This window comes from Lathamus discolor, chromosome 4, assembly GCF_037157495.1.
Source record: "Lathamus discolor isolate bLatDis1 chromosome 4, bLatDis1.hap1, whole genome shotgun sequence".
In the NCBI taxonomy this organism is placed as follows: Eukaryota; Metazoa; Chordata; class Aves; order Psittaciformes; family Psittacidae; genus Lathamus; species Lathamus discolor.
The window spans coordinates 51,693,147-51,710,872 of NC_088887.1; the positions used below are offsets into that span (position 1 = coordinate 51,693,147).

The 17,726-nt window shown below is 38.3% G+C and overlaps 1 protein-coding gene across 4 annotated transcripts in view; it reads left to right on the forward strand.

Moving 5' to 3' along the window:
- Positions 1 to 17,726, forward strand: part of ARHGAP6 (Rho GTPase activating protein 6) — a 329,447-nt gene that overhangs the window by 275,146 nt on the left and 36,575 nt on the right. For all 4 annotated transcript variants that reach the window (XM_065677454.1, XM_065677455.1, XM_065677457.1 and 1 more), the window contains exon 3: positions 9,564 to 9,635. In XM_065677454.1, the coding sequence (XP_065533526.1) occupies positions 9,564 to 9,635 (72 nt within the window). The remainder of the gene's footprint in view (positions 1 to 9,563; positions 9,636 to 17,726) is intronic.

Sequence of the window (17,726 nt, forward strand, 5' to 3'; positions counted from 1 at the left end):
TATTATCACCCCTCTTAACACCAACCTCTGCCAATTCTTTTCTCCTATAAATGCTGTATCTAACATGATCCCTTGAGTCCATGGATTTTCTTTTAATATTGCACTGTTCATGAAGATTACATTAAAGACAAACAAGACTGTGAGCTAAATTCTGTTCCTTTACACTACATTAGTAAATCTTGGATATACTGTATCAGGCTTGTATCAGACTTGGTCAGAGGTGCAAACTGTATATCTTGCTGATTGTTAGATGGCAGCTTCCCCTCCACCCCTCCAATTCAAATTTTCCATGGAAATATGGATTTTTCTGAGATTTTTTTTCCCCCTGGGAAAATAAAAACAAAACCCACAATTGACTAAATGTTTCAAGCTAGGAGAAGTCCCAAATGCTGCAGTTGGAAGAACATATAGCCTTGCGCTCTGCTACACAGGAGTTTGTCCAAGAGAAGGTGACAGAAGCTTTTCCAGGCAGGGAGGTAAGCAAGCCAAAAATATAATTAATTTTTTTCCCTCATAGTAAGAAAAATTGCAGAAATTTGTTTTGATTTTTTTTTTTATTTTTTCCTCAACATTGAGACATGAACAAGATGGAAATACATAAAGCTTGCAAGAATGTAATTTTTCTCATGGTGGAAAAGGAGAAATACTTTATTACCTAAAGAAAGTTAATGATGTGTTCCTTTTTAAATTTTGCTGAGACTTTTTTTATAAGAGATTAATTCTCAGCAAACTGATTTCTAGGACTTTCTTGTATCTCATAGCAGGTTTTACATGTCTGTTTACATCAGGAATACGTTATTGAGCATATCCCATCAGAGACAAGCTAATAGTTTTAAAAGCAGCTGTTTTTACTTACTCAAAACTCACTACAAACAAAGTTTGTCTTTTTAATAATTACTTGGGTTTTGACGAATGGCTAGGAGCTTTGATTGAGAAGCACAATGAATTTTTTTCAGTGCTATATGAGTATAAAATAGAAGAAGAAAATGCAAGGCTTCTTAGTGAAATCAATGGCACTGTTAATGTGAACATGGAAAAACCAGTGTACAATGCAACACCTTTAAAAGAAAGATTCGTGGAACTGCCAAGAATCAACCTTTTGTGTAGGTGTGTTTTGTGAAGACAGAGGAAGGCAGTGGGGACAAGGATGGATGTTGAAGGAATGATTTGCTGTGGATCTCATTGGGCAGGTTTCAGTAGGTATCACAATGAAGGGAAGAGATCTTGCTGAAACTCCAAAGATAAATAGCAAAATATTATGATTCGTATTTCTGTATACAAATGTCATGAGACATGCTTACTGAAGATGGCATTGTGACCAGAGGTCTTCATTGTTATTGCAGTTGATTATTTAAATGCTGACTGTTGTGAGTTTAGGGTACTGCTCTTATAAATCCAGGTACAGAGTCTACTGCATGCATTCATTTCGTGTGAACTCCCATTGAGCTTATAAATTACTTCTGAGACATAAAGAAAAATCCTAGCTAATGTAATTTCCTTAATAGTACCCTTGAAATAGTTGACTGTAAGTACGTATAAATACATTCACTATTTTGTTTGTATTAGTGTGCCGTGTGGAAATCTCAGCATCCATTTTGAAATGTTACTCATGACCATTTGCCGCATTGAAAAGCTCAGATACAGCCTGAGCGAACCAGTGTTCAGAAGCAAAATGCATATACAGAGGTTCTGAAGCACTATTTTTTGCAGCTTAGGTATATTTGATTCTTTTTGTTTGTTTTCTAAATCTGTATGAGAACACTAGTGTAACAGAAGTATTCTGATTGTATTCTGCCATATCTGTCTTTAGTACTTGATGCAGTACCTGCCTTTTGTTGCTGAAGAGTAAACCAGGCTGACCTGTGCTTTGCCAATAGTCTACTTAAGTGTGTGGTGATTCTATAGTGACTTAAGATTTTGTGCTTTTTTGCGATTCAAAGCCAAAGAATAAATACCAATAATTATATTTCATGTGCAAAGGTTTTGAACCTTTATTAATAATACTGACTTAGCAGCCTATTAATTTCCATGTTCTACTTGGCAGAGCTTTGCTTCAATATCAGTATTCTTCTGGTATACATCTTTTAAAAATTTCAGTTGAAAGTCAGATTTATTTCTCTTATCTTACATGTATTGCTCCTTTCAAAAGTGCATTAGGGAAGTATGTCTGACAAGGGTTTCTTCTTGGCTTAAGTAGAAGAGGGGATTGCATTGGCCTGGAGCAGGACTATAGAAAGCAGCTCCTTCCTGACTCTTCTTGCAGGGCTGCCTGTGCTGACAGCCCGCTCCCTCTGGCTGTGGCTTCTCTAGACCTGACCTTGCTCCAGAGCCTGAATCCTATATACCCTATCTACTAACATTTAGTTCTCACTATTCAACTACGTTCCACTGCACTTGCCTACCAGTTAACTCAAGTCCCTCATGACAAAGAATCATAGAATCATGGAAGAGTGTATTTGAAAGCACCAAAGTAGTTATTTTCTTTTAACTTATATACTTGGTGACTCTTTAAAACCTTGTATACACTAGAAGATATAGGCAAGTGGAGCTGAAATGTGTTTTCTTATGATTCCTCTATCCACAGGAATTGAGTAATATTTGATATCTGAATTAGAGCATTGCCTAAAGTAAGCTTGCTTTTTTTTTTTTTGTGAAGAAGGGTTTGTACCTATCTTCTTACGGCTATAGTCTCTATCTCTATCCCACTGCTTTGCAACACATAACATTTTTTGTTCAGCAAGGCGGGACATGACTCTTCTCTGATAGAAACAGACCTTGAGAATAAGCTTCAATGGTACATTTTTCACTCTTAACAGATTTGATTCTAGTTTGGAACTACACTCTTTAGATGCATTTCCTTAAAAGACAGGGCAGTTTGCTGATAATGTGCTCAACTGGTATAAGTTGGTATATCACCTCTGCTTTCAGAATCGATGTGTGTCATTGAAAATCTATTAATACCTGGCAAGCAAACTATGTATTGTATCAGAATTACAAAAGGTTATTGTAAAGTGTTATTTGATTAATACAACTCAGGTATTTTGAAGCAGGTGTGGTTTCCAACAGTTTTGCCTCCTGGACAAGTTCCACGGCAACTTATGAATACTTCCTAGATAAATAATTTAATTCATATACCAGCATGACTGAATTCTTACTGTTGGACAGTAAAGAGATAATGTGTAATGCAGGATTTAAACTTCCAGCAGCTGCACCACTTAAACCTGGACGTTCGGATTTTGTAATCCCTCCATCCTTCATTTTAAGAGTCATTAATGGCTTAGCCCAGAGGGATGGAAGCCTATATCTGAAGAAGATGTGTACTATCAAAGAGAGATGAAGAAGAAGAGTATGAAAAGTTCTTTACTGTGAGGGTGGGGAGGTACTGGAACAGGCTGCCCAAAGAAGTGGCAAATGCTCCATCCCTGGCAGTGTTCAAGGCCAGGTTAGACAGAGCATTGGGTGACATGTTCTGGGGTGAGGCATCCCTCACTCACTCTCAACTTTATGGTCTAGAATGAGGTGTCCCTGCCCATGGCAGGGGCATTGGAACTAGATGATCTTAAGGTCCTTTCCAACCAAAAACATTCCATGATTCTGTGAAAAGCACGCTTTGGTCTGATGTTTGTGTGTTTCCTCAAGTGGTGGTATTGACTGGTGGGTATATCAAGGGCAGACTGGATGGAGCTTTGAGGAACCTAGTCTAGTGGAAAGTGTTCCTGCCTATAGGAGGGGGGTTGGAACTAGGTAATCTTTAAGGTCCCTTCCAGCCAAAACCATTCTATGATTGTATATGCTGTATTGCAGACAACATAATTTCCTGTGCAGTCAGCTTTCCCCACACCTCACCCATTTTCTCACTGTTGCCCTTAAAAGGGTTTCCAACCTAGTATTCTATGATTGTTTGGTCAAAATGGCCAAGGCTCAGCCATTCTGTTTGCATATTGCTTTCTTTGCTATAATCCATAGCTCCTGGTTCTCTGGTTGAAATTGTTTATTCTCCATCTGTGCTGCAGCTGGCAGTGTTTTGGAAGTTACTGTATGAGGACAGGGCATTTCAACAAGTTAATCTAAATAAATATTCCAAGATGGACATTTATAGTCACAGAAATGGCTAAGTAAAACCAGAACCCTCCTCAGGAGAGTAGCTCCAAATGTGCATTCAGAAGCAAATTTGCTTTAGTGACCCAAAGAAGCAACTTCAACCACAAACGCTGCACTACTGTAAATGAATGAAGCACAGTCTTGTCTTTGCTGTGCTCTGTCAACAGAATTTAACAATGTTTTCTGTTTGAAGAGTCTCTATTACCTGCAGTATTACTTGCATATTACTTGCACATGCAAGAGAGACTGTTGCTTGGCATTCAGCTCTCAGGCTGAGTGCAGGAGGCTGGCACTTGGGAAATGCGTTGTTCTCAATGAGTGAAGTGAACTGACAAGTTCTGAAGAGGAGCCCAGCTTGGTGCTTTGTGGTGCCACGGGCAGTGATTTTCAGGACTTGAATGGATTACGTTTTAGAAAATATTTTCCTTTTTTTCTTGAAATGCAATTAGATCCATTACTAATGATATTAAACCAAAATGGCCATGAATATATCTCCTATGAAGAAGTACTTTAGAAATCTCACAGTGTCAACTTTTTCATCCATTTCTGTTTTGATAAATGAGCTATACATATTATATTCACCTCTTGCATAACTACTCTCTTTATACAGTGTGAAAATAACCCATAATTGTAGAACATGACAATTTTATTTTAGTTTTTTTGAATGCATAATAAACACCGTTCTCATAAGCAAAGGAAGTTGCTAATAGATGGGGAGGGGAATTCTCTTTACTCAGAAACCCAGTAAGCAACAAAAGATCTCTTTTCTCAAAAACCCACTGAATTAAAATAGCTTAAAATATCTGTATAAATTTATGAATTATATTTTTGATTAGCAAAAACGTGTCCTTTCATGTAAGTAACATAAAAGGATCATCCATTCTTATAGATAATCACAAGCCTATGTATAAGGAAAGAAAGTGCTGAAAAAGCCTGTTTTTGTTACAGGCTCACTTCAACCTTATTGTCAGTGTGCTGTCCATGATTTGAAGCCTAATACTTAAAACAGGCCTAGAAAGCTCAGGTTCTTTTATATTTTTTACTGCATATAATATTAAATATGAAAAACATTGGATTAGGGCTTCACAATATGGTGACTGTTAAGTGACATAATATGAAACTGGTGGCCAAGAGTTCCTGAATGTTAACTCCAGGTAAGCCATGCAAATTGAACAAATCCCCTATACCTACTTTATGATACTTTTGCTTATACTAAGCAACACATGTACGTACCAAATAGACTTGTTGATTTCCATAAGTGTAAAATTGAGTATAGCAATGCTGGAAGTAAATAACAGTAGCAGGATTAGACTGCACTCTCTCTTCAAGTCATACGTGGTGTTGCTAAGTGGTCTTGTGCAAAGCAACAGAGCAATGTAAAAAAAAAATACAAAGTTTTCTTTCTTTTTTTTAATTTAAATGAATAAATGAAATTTACACATCCTCAGCATGAAAATTACTTCTTATTACCTAGTTTGTAGAACCATGGTCACACTTAGAGTGAAATTTAGGCTGTGAAATGGGATATATAAAATCTGGGATTTGAGATTGTAACTGGTAATTAAATGGTGTTACTGATGACACTGCAGCTGAATTTCAACTTTATCCCAAAATTTCAAAAATTAGACCCTCAGAAGTAAAGCTCTTCAATTCTTGTCCAAAGTCAGTGCAAATACTCTTGTATTCCGTAGGCTGTGGTTCACCGACAGAGTCATAAAAAGATGACCTAATTTTTCAAATAGAAAAGTCTTTTTGGCATTAACTGAACCTGGAAGTGCTCATGACTTTGGAAAAACAGGTCATGTAGCAATTTAATATGCACTCAGGAGTTTGATTCTAGGCTCTTGGGCTTTTAAATATTTATCATGCTAGTCTTAATATATATCGATGCCCAGAGAGTGATGTATGCATTGCAGTGAAAAATGCAGCAGACATATAAATTAATAAACATTGTACAAACCAAGTTTGGTTTTGGGAAAAAAAAAAAAAATCCCAACCCCCTTACCCCCCTAAGAAAAACCAAATAACACCCCCCTCCAAAAAAAAAAAAACCAACAAGAAACCCAACAAAGCCCCAATCAAACAACCAAATAAAAAAGCAAAAAACAAGCAAACAAACAAAAAACCCCCACACCAACAAACAAACAAAACAAAAAAACCCACCCCAAAACAACAAAACACACACAAAAAACCCCCAAAACAACCAAACACAAAAAAGCCCTAATCTACACAGCTGCCTGAGAGGCTGTTCTTCAGAAAAAAAGTGTAGCTTCCTTCACTTTCACAGTTGTTGTCTTTTCAGTATGTCTGTTGCCTTGCTAATATTCTTGAGTGGAACTGTTGGAGGAGCAGCGAATTGTTAATCTATAGAAAGAAGCCATTAAGGCATAATTATATACACAAAAGGCTGGATAAAAGCCCAACAGCATTTATGACTTTGTGGTTTAAACATTTCCAAATTGCAAATTAAAGTAGCAGTCGATATTTAATAGCACTTTAGCCTGATACAATACTATTTTAGCTGATAATGTTTTGCTTGTTTTACAAGAGTGCTTTGAATATTAATTATATTCTCAAAACACACTGCAGATAGTATTTAGCATTATTATTATGAATTGTGTTCATAATAATTCAAGATTTTACATTGCGAGAGTTGCATAAGTCTTTAAGCACGTTATGAATATTTCAGCAGTGTTCATGCCTGATGTAACCTGAATCAACAGTCATTTCAAAACTTTTATTTTTACCGAACATAGACTGTAATTAATCACATCTTTTGTTGGGGGTGAGGAGCACTGGAGCCGACCTCAGACTTCTTGGCAGATCCCCTAAGCTTTAGCTTTTCACTGAGATTTCTCTCAATCTTATTTTCATATGCAGCTCTCTTTGTCTTGCCAGTGGGGTTAACTTTGAGTGTAAATGGTCATAGCTCCACTGCCTTCAGTGGAACTGCACCCATTTGCCCAAGGTCTCTCTCTTCTGTCACTCTGCAATTTCTTTCTTTGCTCTGTATTTTCTGGTTTGTCTATCTCCAGAACTGTTTTGTGCTTCTTATATTCCTTTGGACCTGAATATCACTTGTATCCAAAATTCAAGGTTTGCAGAGCCAAATGCGCAAGTGTTGTCTCAGTCTGTAATTTACTGAGGAATTACTTCATTGTTGGAGTGCACAGAATCACAGGTTCATGAGAAAGCATTGATAGTTTGTCCGTAGGAGTTCTTAACTTATTTTCCGTGTGGATATGAATGCTGTTTTTTCCTATGTTCAGTATTGAATAGCATTCATTTTTCCAGTATTTCTGTTTAGTTTGAATATGCAGCACTCAAACACTCCAGAAGTTGCTGTTGTCTAGGTAATAATAGCAAACCACTGTATTTTCCATCCAATTTTGACTTTGGTTCTCATTTTTACATCTTGGTAGACTTCAATGAAACACAAAGTAGTGATAAATGGATCTTTAGAGATCCATTTATATTTATTTATAAGGCTTTAAGACTCCAAAGGAATGTAAGTCATTTATCAAAAGGCTACTATGAAGCAGTATTTAATTAATAATAATTTAGAAATTATTTTCTAATATATGAAATGTCTATAAAACATAAAAAGATCTCATATAGAAAAATAATATGGAAATTATATAAACATGTAAAGTCAGAACGCCGTAGTAGTAGGGAATCCTATGAAAACAAGCAGTACTTTCAGGTGTATGTAAGCAGGCTACCAACTATTCATATTGCCAAAAGGTGAAAGAATTTCTGTAGTAAACTCAGTCTTATCAAATGGAAATGTCAGAAGGTGTGAAAAGCCTGGGCATATTAATCAATCAAAGTATGTCTTTGAGTTATAAACTTGTCATATAGCTACAAAAAAGGAAAATCTAGTCACAGACCGTATCAGGCACTGAATTACCACCATTATATTGCTGAACTCTCATGAAGAATACCATAGCCTTTCTAGTTAGCCTTACTTCAGAGAGATAAATTCTCACTGGGGCAGGTGTGGAAAAAGGGGAATTAACATAACCAGAAAATGACAACCTACCTCAAAAGACAGGAAGTGAGTGTCACAGCTAAGTGAGTGCTGCGAGTAGATATGGTCTAAATAAGTACAGGGCGCAAGTATGTGAGTGGAGTTGGTCAAACCACATTTACATCAGGTAGAAAGAAAGGTTAATTTAAAAATAAAAGGATATTAACTGGCTATGAAAAAGCCAGATTTTTTTTCTAGCTGTCTGTTGAGTAATATTCTGGGCACAGCTTTCAATTGGAGACGAGGGAAAACTTTGGGATACAGCTTGTTCTCTTGTTACCTGTAGTTACAAAGGTGTTAATCGGTGAAGATCCACTTCACTCCTTTGTGGTATGTTCCCTACACTAAAAGACCACATCATAAGACACTGCTTACCTAACTACAAAAACATGTTGAGACAGAGCATTTGGTGACCTTCTCACTTGAAAAGCGGAATATAGATATGTGTTCGGTTTTGAGTTTTTGCCATATTACAAAACTAGTAAGGCAAAAGTACATGTTCATTAACCTTTAGCTAGAGCGGTGCCTGTGTTACTGTTAGCATTAGTCCCTATGTTAGACCCTTTCTATTGCTTTGGAATTTAAAAATTTCAAAAGGTACAAGTCAAAGCAGGCCCATGCCTTAATCCGTGGTATTTGTTGAGACCTAATAAATAAAATGCTGTTTTGTTGACTTTTCATTATTAAAAATGCTGCTGGAGGAAATAATGATAGCCAACCTTTTACGTAATTGTTTCAAGAATGAACCTGCTTATGTGTTGTTTAAAATCTTTGGTCCCTAATACCTCAGTGAAAACTTGGATTAAATATAGGGTGTCAGAAGAATAATTTCTCTGAGATTCTAATCCATCTAAACCAATCTAGACATGCTGTACCAAACAACAAGCTCCCAGTGTGAGTTCAGATCAGATGGGTCATGTGAAAGTGATCAGCTATCATCACCCAGCTGGTGTGACTGATATGCAGAATTTATCCTGGAGGTTAGTAATCCTCTTTCTCCAAATAATACCTTCAGCTCCACACCTCGTCACACTCCTGTGACCATGGATCAGGGCTAACCAGTACCTTTTATGGTACTTGCTATCAAGAGCATCCAGCAACAAACCTCCATTGTTAAGCCTTCAAAATCAGCTTTCCATTCTGCCACATGGGCTGTGTGACCACACATGTGTAGATGTGCCCACCAGCAGGCAGAGGATTACGTTTTAGTTCCCCAGTACAACCTTGGCACTTGGGTAAACAGCTCACACTCCTTTATGCTGAAGCACTTGTGAGAGTCCCTAGCCTTTGTGAAATGTACCCCACACCCTTCCTGGCTCCAAGTGCCATGTCCATCTCCTTCCATGTTTCTACAGCTTGTACAGCAGTTTGTTCAGCATTCTTTCTCTTCACTTACTTCCCTTTTCTCTTTTGTTATTTCCCCCTCTTGCAGATGGACAAAAGAGGAAGAAATCATTAAGAAAGAAACTGGACTCATTAGGAAAGGAGAAGAACAGAGACAAAGGTAAAATAAAATGAGTACACATTTACTGCTCGAGTATTTTGCATATGAGATTTCTTTAGTCTTAAATGTGTACTTTCTGGAAAGGAAAATGTTACTGAGCTGATGTACTGCCTAGGTATTTATTTCAAAGTTGAAAAACATGTTTTATTGTCTCTGTTTGTCATTAGTATAACCCAGATCTTTTCAACTGAGAGGTTATTTCCTGGGAGAAAAGGAGGAGTTAAAGGACGGCATCTTTTCTTCATTGTTCTTTCTCCCCAGTGCAGAATGTGGGATCCGGTTGTTTACCAACATTTGCACTTTCCTCGTTCGGTTTGCAAAGCACATAAAATCAGCTCTAATCAAGCAAGTCAGTTGGTTTGCATTTCTTTTTTTTAACCTTCGGAAAATAGCCCATGTTTAAAATATATAAATGCCCCAGTGCTACTGATCAGTTGGGTTTTAATAGACTCCATGTGACGTGGATTTACAGGTATGGTTGTACTCTTTTTTTTTTTTTTTTAGACACTAATCAGCTTTATGGGCTGGGTCCTAATCCACTGGATTTGGCCTGTAATTTGCAGCCATTTAAACTAAATCTAGATGTTGAGACCTGGAAAGTGCTGCTGAAATTGTTTTTTCTGCATGTAAGTAATTGTGCATCTAATTCTGTGTTCCATCCTGGAAAAGAAGTTCTGAAAAGTATCAGTAAAACACAGGTTCACAAGCACACGCCCTCAAACATACAAACTTATAACAAAGAGAATTGATTTGGTTGTTCTGATGTTAGTGCTTGTAATCAAGTTTGGCAGGATGGGACTTTGAAATTCCATTGAAAAAATGAACATGCCCATTTGAAAGTTACTTTAGGTATTTGTCAGGAAGAAAATGTTTTCATTTTTGTTTGGTGACTTCATACATGGGATTATCATTTTCTTGATTAAAAAATGGTTATGGAAAATATTTGCATTAACCTTTCTGAAGCTCTAAGTCCCCTGAAATATTTGTTTGGATAAATCCAGTGGCCTCCCATGTTGCAAATCTTGTATCAAATCTTTCATTTGTTAGGAGAATTACTTGATGTACGACTGAGCCCACATGCAGAAGGAATCTTTTAGGAAGAGGTTTACTGATCTTACAGCATTTATACCTTTGGGAAAACTCTATCTTGCACTGCTCCTGTAAATGCATTGCATTTGGCGGCAATGTAATGAATCAGTCATTATGTTGCTTAGTTTTCTCGTCGTTTGTGGTTTTGTGTTTCCCCCCCCGCCAGCCTTCCGCGCTGTTAAAAGTGCAAAGCAGCATAGTTCTATGTAAAACCTTCCCCACTTTTCATTGCATTTGCCAGATACTGAATTTCATAGCACTCTGTGGGTTTCTCTTCTGTATCACTTCTTGCTTTTTGTTTTTCAAATGTTCTGTCTCTCACAATTTTTTGATGCTCTGAGGGCTTTTATCCTTTATCTTTTTATCTACCCCCTTGTGTGGTGCAACTTTGATAATATCCTTTGAAAGTTTCTATTTAGAAACTCTTTTGAGAGTTTAAATACATTTTGTCCTTTTGTTCTCACTTTTTTCATTGCAGTAGCAGTTATTTTAGCAATAATAAACTGGTTTGATAATTCACCAAAGACCAAATTTTGCTGTGTCACCAAAACCTGATGGATTTTTGCAACTGCACTTCCAGAACTCTTAAAATGCCTCTTTGGTGCCTTGAGAAGTGATAGTTTACTTTAGGGATGCAAATGTTTAACCCAGAGTTGTGCTTTATTCTCTAAATTCTCTGTTGCCAAAGATGTTTCAAACAATGAATTTTCTAACATTGCCTTGTATTGTTTAGTGAATTCCTTGCAGCCTCATTTTATTTCAGCTGACCTCTGTTTCTGATAATTGCACAACTGCACTGGTTGAGTACTTACAGATAATATTGTTTTCTGCTACTACATTCCTGTTCAGAGACTTTTTTTGTGTGTCTACCTTGTATGATAGCAATAGCCAATCTCACAAAGCACCTTTGCAATTTGGCAGCTTTGTTTGCAAAAGGCCTCAGGATTAAATGAGCCTGTAATGAATTAGTTAACATTACTCCATGGAAACCTGCCTCAGTAGGTCAAATCTGAAGTTAATTCACTAAAAGTACTACAGTTTCTTCTTACTGTGCTGTTCTGGGCCTCAGAGTACAGTAGGAAACATCTAGCTCAACTCAGTACCTACTTCAGTATTTAGTTATTAGTGTGAAATGTGTTTACTGTTCTGAAATACACTGAAGAACTCAGTGAATATAGATGTGACACTCAGTGAGAGGCTTTTTGGTTTTTTTCCCCCCACCCAAAAAATGTATCCAGAATCATCAAATCAAGCCTTATAGTAAATATGTTGAGTTATGTTTAGGAAATTAGAATTAATTAAAATTAATAATTTAAAATTAATAAATAAATTAGACCCTGGTTCTTTCTACTCTAGTTGTAATTTCTTACAAAATACCATCCAGTTTTTACCATCCAGTTTTAGGGATATGCTTTAGTTTATGTACCCTACTCTTCTGAAGTTGGTGGCTGAGCTGCAGAAGGCAGGAACATCAGGAAAGCTGAGAAAGAGCTAGATAGCTGGCTCCAAGTGCACTCTGCAGTGGACCCACAGCACATGGCCAAACAGCCAAAAGCACTTCCACCAGCACACGCAGAAGAGGGGGGGCAATAAGGCAGAAGAATGGAAACTTCCTCCAAAGCTTGGGGTGCCCTTGCAGAGCCACTTCCCCACTCTGCAGACGTTTTCGGCCAGGTTCATAGGGACTTTGAGCAGCCTGGTGTTAGTGGGAGGTGTCCCTGCCCATGACAGGGGGTTTGGAACTAGATGATCTTTAAGGTCCCTTCCAACCCAAAAAGTTCTGATTCTGATTCTATATACTTCATTTTGTTAGTATCTTTGGGGATATACTTTCTGTTTTTATTACAATGGGTTTTCTGAGGGCACTTTCCCATTTAGGGCTCAGTAGTTGCCCACAGCAAAGGTCATCAATTTTATAATTACTCATCCCTGTATATATTTATCTACTTCCTGTTTTCTAGCATTGTTCATATCTTCTGGTTAACTGTACCCAAGCATTTTTAAAAATCACTGTGCTGATTTTCTTAATTTTAATTCCTTTTTTTTTCCTTTATTTTTTTAACTTCTTTTCACTTCAGGCATTTCAAACATCTACCCATTTGCTTTTATCCTCCTTCTCTCCTCTTCCATTGTCTTATTCCCATTTATAAAGATGGCTTACATACTCTTTCCATGTATAAAATGTTATAGGACTAACTCTTGAGGGGAAGGTAGCCCAGCACTACTCAAACAGCAGACTCTATTTCTCTCTTTCCTTCAGAATGTCTGCATTGACATGGGCGTCACGTTGGTCAGCAAGGTTACAGAGCAGCAGGAAACTGGAAGGAATCAGGTTCCCACCATGTTGTGTCAGCAGAGTGAAAAGAAACCCATGCCAGCTTTTATTTGTTTCCAACAGCAAACACATTAGGCAAAAATAACCCAGATAGCAGCAGCATATGTCCCCCGGCTTCTCAGGGTTTCTGTCCATGTTTTTTTCTGGTGTACGCTTCTTTGCCCCTCCAAGTTGTTAAAGATCATCTGCCCCACAGATACTTGCTGAGCAGACTCTTGATCCATGATGGTAGAGGGGATGAACAACCAGGCACAGTGCTGCGTTGTGGCACAGCTGGTGAAAGGCAGTTGTTCTCCTATAGGAAGTAGCAGCACCAACATCTCTCCTAGCCTCAGGAGTTAGAAGGGAAAGTTGCCCAGCTTTCAGGTGACGAGCTGGATCTGGAAGGTGCTGCAGGTATCCGTAAGGATGAGCCTGCCAAGCTCACTTCATGGCCAAGCCCACTACTTTTTCTGAGCAGTGGTCTCCATGTCACCCAGAGTCTAACCTCCACTTGGTGTGTGCGTGTCACAGTGAGCTGGAAGTAGCATCCTGGTCCATTGCATGGTGTTTTTTTAACAAGCGTTTCTACCATTTATTTTATAAAGGCTATCTTCCGTTTCTGGGCAATCAGTCCAAAACAAAGACTCCACACTGTGAATGTGTGTGCACTCACACAAAAGGCTGGGAGGATTTATTTACCCACCTGGGCAGGTCCCTACTCCTCATGGCCAAAAGGAATGTCTTCTTTCTGTTTCTCTTGTGGTTTGGGGTATTGTTTTCGGTTGATTTTTCTGGGTTTTTTGGTGGGGTTTTTTGTGGGATTTGTTTGGTTTGTGGTTTGGGGTTTTTTTGTGTTTTTTTTGTTTGTTTGTTTGTTTTTTGGGTTTTTTTTTTTGTTTGGGGTTTTTGGGGGGGGGGTTTTTTGGTTGTTTGGGGTTTTTGGTGAGGTGTTGTGGGGGTGTTTTTTTTGGTAGCCAGTCTAGGTGAGAAGGAGACAGTGAGACCAGGAGGTCAGTGCAGGACACCAGAGGGGAAGTCGGGAAGCCAGTTTCACAGTGCTTTATACAGATGAGTTGCCTTAAGTCAAACAGCATTTCTATCCCTTCAGCATCACTTTTGTAAGCACAGTTGCGGTTTGAAGAGTATGTAATTTATTCCAAATATTTCGCCTGGGAGACCCCACATAGTAGGACAAGTAACAGCTGAGGGGCCCATGTTAGGTCTTGTCTGGAGTGCATCCTACCTAAAAAGTTGTTTTTTAATATATAGGTTCCTAAAGGTTAATCCTGATGATCACACAGCAGTGTGTGATTCTGTATGTGGTTTGCAGCCAGAGGTTACTGAGATGTGCCTGGCACAGGAAGCCAAAGAGTTGGAAAAAAGGCCACTGTGCTGATCATGAGAGAAGCATGATGGAGGCCTTGCTGCAGGATGCATGAGGCATGAGCAGTTCTTGGGAAAGAGCAGGGAGTACTTACATGCTTGGTCTTGCCTGAGAAACCTTCTCCTTTAGCATTGACATGCACTGAACTACCTTAGGGTGTAGACTTCTGGAGTTACTCTCACTGGAGAGGTACCAGCTTGCTGCAATTTGTGCCCAAGACTGTTCTTCATCGCACCCCACCAGGTGGCTGCGCTTAAAAAGCATAACCAAAAGGATATGGTACTCATTTCTACTAGGACTGTTTGGAGATTTAATCTCGTCATTTAGGACTCAGTCTAATCCCTGGAGTTCTTACTCTCGTAGCATGACATCTTATTTAGATGGATCAGTCAAACGACCTATCTGTTAAGTGAGAGTTTCCACAAACAGTTATACTTTTGAAGGCCAACAAAGGCACCAAAGCAGAGCTGAATGCATTTTAAATGAGATTCATATCTTTATTTTGCCCTTTTTGACAAGCACATCTGTTGTCATCTCTTTAAAAGGGGAAAAATTCTAAACTAATTGTGTTTTTCAATTGCTTTTACATCACTGACTCACCAGAGCACGATATAGCAAAACTTGCTGGATGTAAACAGACAAAATAGGAGAGCAAACATTGCACCTAGATATTTAAGTAGTGTTTTCAGCTTCCATCATCCATGTCTCTGCTTTTTTCTACTCAGTCTCTTTGTTATTAATGGCTGTCATGATGCTCAATCGTGCTGTCTACATATGTCTCTAAACATTTGCTTGAGCTACTGAGAAACAGTACTCAGGCCGGAGGAGCAGTAAAATGTCAGTGCTGCTTGGAACGAGAAATTCTCAGGATGCTCTGCATGCTGGCAGCTGGGTACTGTTTCCTTACAAATCCACTTCTAATTTTGATGTCAGCAGAAGAGACTTTTGTCTGTCTTCTGCCAGTGATACGGGGGTCAGCGTAAGCATGCCTACTTGGAAAGTACGCACGGGCATTCCTGAGAGAGGCACCTCACAGAAAGGATATGTCCTAGAACATTTTGTCAGTAAACTAGCTCCATTTTGCCTTGGTTCCAGTAAAACCTACAGGTGAGCTCAGAGGCATGCTCTTAAATAATAATCACTTGTTACATGATTTATTGAGCAACTGAGAAGCATCCATTTTGCTGACGTTCCTATGCAGAATGTAAATACTTGACAGGTTCATCTGTGAGGCCTTAGCAGAGCTGCTATGTATGCTGTAGGTCCTGAGAAAAGGCCTTCCTCCATGGTCTTTCCAGATAATCTCTGGTATATGGAGATCCCACAATAGGTGTTTGATTTTTCTTTAGTTCAGAATTCTTGAAAACATCCTCCATGTTTACTTCCCAGTCATGCTCAGTAAATTTAGAGGTATTTTTCAATGCTTTCATTTGTTCTTCAGTAATTCAGCCTATCATGATGTCAGTATGCCTTGGCACAGCCTAAGGGGAGAGCTCAATGAATGAAATATTTTTTTTAATTATTATAGTTTATCAGAAATGTGTTTTTTTTTCTTTTTTCCCAAGCCTTCCCAGCACCCCACTGTGCTTTGTAAAACACTTTGAAAATGTTTCTCATGCTCTCTACACGTACAAAAGGGGCTTTTTAAGCAACACTGTCATATTTTGTACTAAAGTCAACTAAAGTGCTGAAGAACCTCTTAATTTTAAAAAAATGAAAAACAAAGACATACCCACAGAAAACGCTTAAGTGATTGGGAAGGCCTTATATCAGTCCTTGGAGGTCAGGGAGCTCCAAATAGCTGGGGAAGAGAGTTTCAGCCGTAGAACTGATCCTGAGAACATGGTGTTATCTTGAGACAGTGCAGAGTTTTGATGAGCTGTCAGATGGAAGGAGTTTTGCTATTTCCGTTATGGATCAAGGTTTCCATTTTCCTTATTTTCTTGCTTTCATCATTCTCTATGGACCCAAAGTAATTAATTTCCATTAACAGAACAGTTGCCCAGGCTGTCTGACTGGAGAGTTTGGTTTAAAGACCCCTCCCTATTTAAATATTTCTTTTAAATCATATTATTATCTGAGCTGTCTTCCATTCTATTCCCCTCATTTAAATAGAGGTAGTACAAAGGCCTCAGTAGATCTTGGTCACAGGGTTCTAGCAGCATAAAACCAGCACTTAAATTGCTAAGGAGGCTATCCAAAGTTGCTGTAGTGTGTGCTGTTCACTTTATCGGCACTGAAAGCCTCATTAGGGTATAGAGAATACACCTTACTGGTTCTTAATAGACCATTATGTTTTGTGGGATGGAAACCAGAATTTTCACCAGCTGAAACTTCAGAGAAGTCTTTGAAACTATACTTAGATGGGGTGGCGTGAGGCCAAGTAAACAAACTGTATGGGTCAATGTCCTGGATGTCTTCTTGATTAGCAAAGAAGAGGATTTCTGATCACTGCAACTCTTACTTGATCTCGCTGGGAGTTGTTCAGTGGCATGCTGCTTTTCATTAGAAAATGCTGACTTACCACTACAGAAAGATTTCTTAGGAACATACCAGTTTTGATCAAAATTTTTGTTAAGCAACTTGCCTCAGCTGCAAGATGGGCTTTCTGGTAAGAGAAATTATGAACTTCTCCAAAATAGCAACTTGTATCCTTTGCCAGTAAACACTAAAATCCAGAATGGATCAGAAGTCAAGTCCTTAATGTGCTGCCGGCCCAGGGTATGAGTCTGTATTTCCAAGCTGATTGCGCAGCCTGCCAGGTTATTTCATATTTTTATATGGTGCTTTCTACAAAATTTCTTTTTAAACTGCCCACTCTTCTAATTGAGTAAGTGATCAAATTTTTATTTGATCTACAGAAAGTAACTAACTTAGTAGCTTTGGCATTCAATGGGTATATATACAACAAACCAAAGTCTGAGCCCCTGCTCTAAGGAACATTTCTTCATGCAAATGAAACCACTCTAGCAGAGGCAAACCCCAGTCTACAGCAGTAAATAGTCAGTTAATTATGAGATCAGAGCCTCAAACCTACATGTCTGAGTCAGTGCCCTTTCTCTCCACCAGTGAGTTGCTAAATTCTTTGCACAATTACAACTCCTTTGTTTTGGGGTTTTGGTTTTCTTTTTGTTGGTTAGGTTTTTTTGTTGGTTGTTTTTTTTTATTTTGTTTTATTTTTTTTGTGAATCTGAAATATCGAAAGAGCTAGCACTCACTTTAATGGATGTGAGATTACCTGTCCAAAAAGGAAATTGTTGGGATTGAATACTTCTGAAGAGTGGTGGTCAAAACATGCTCA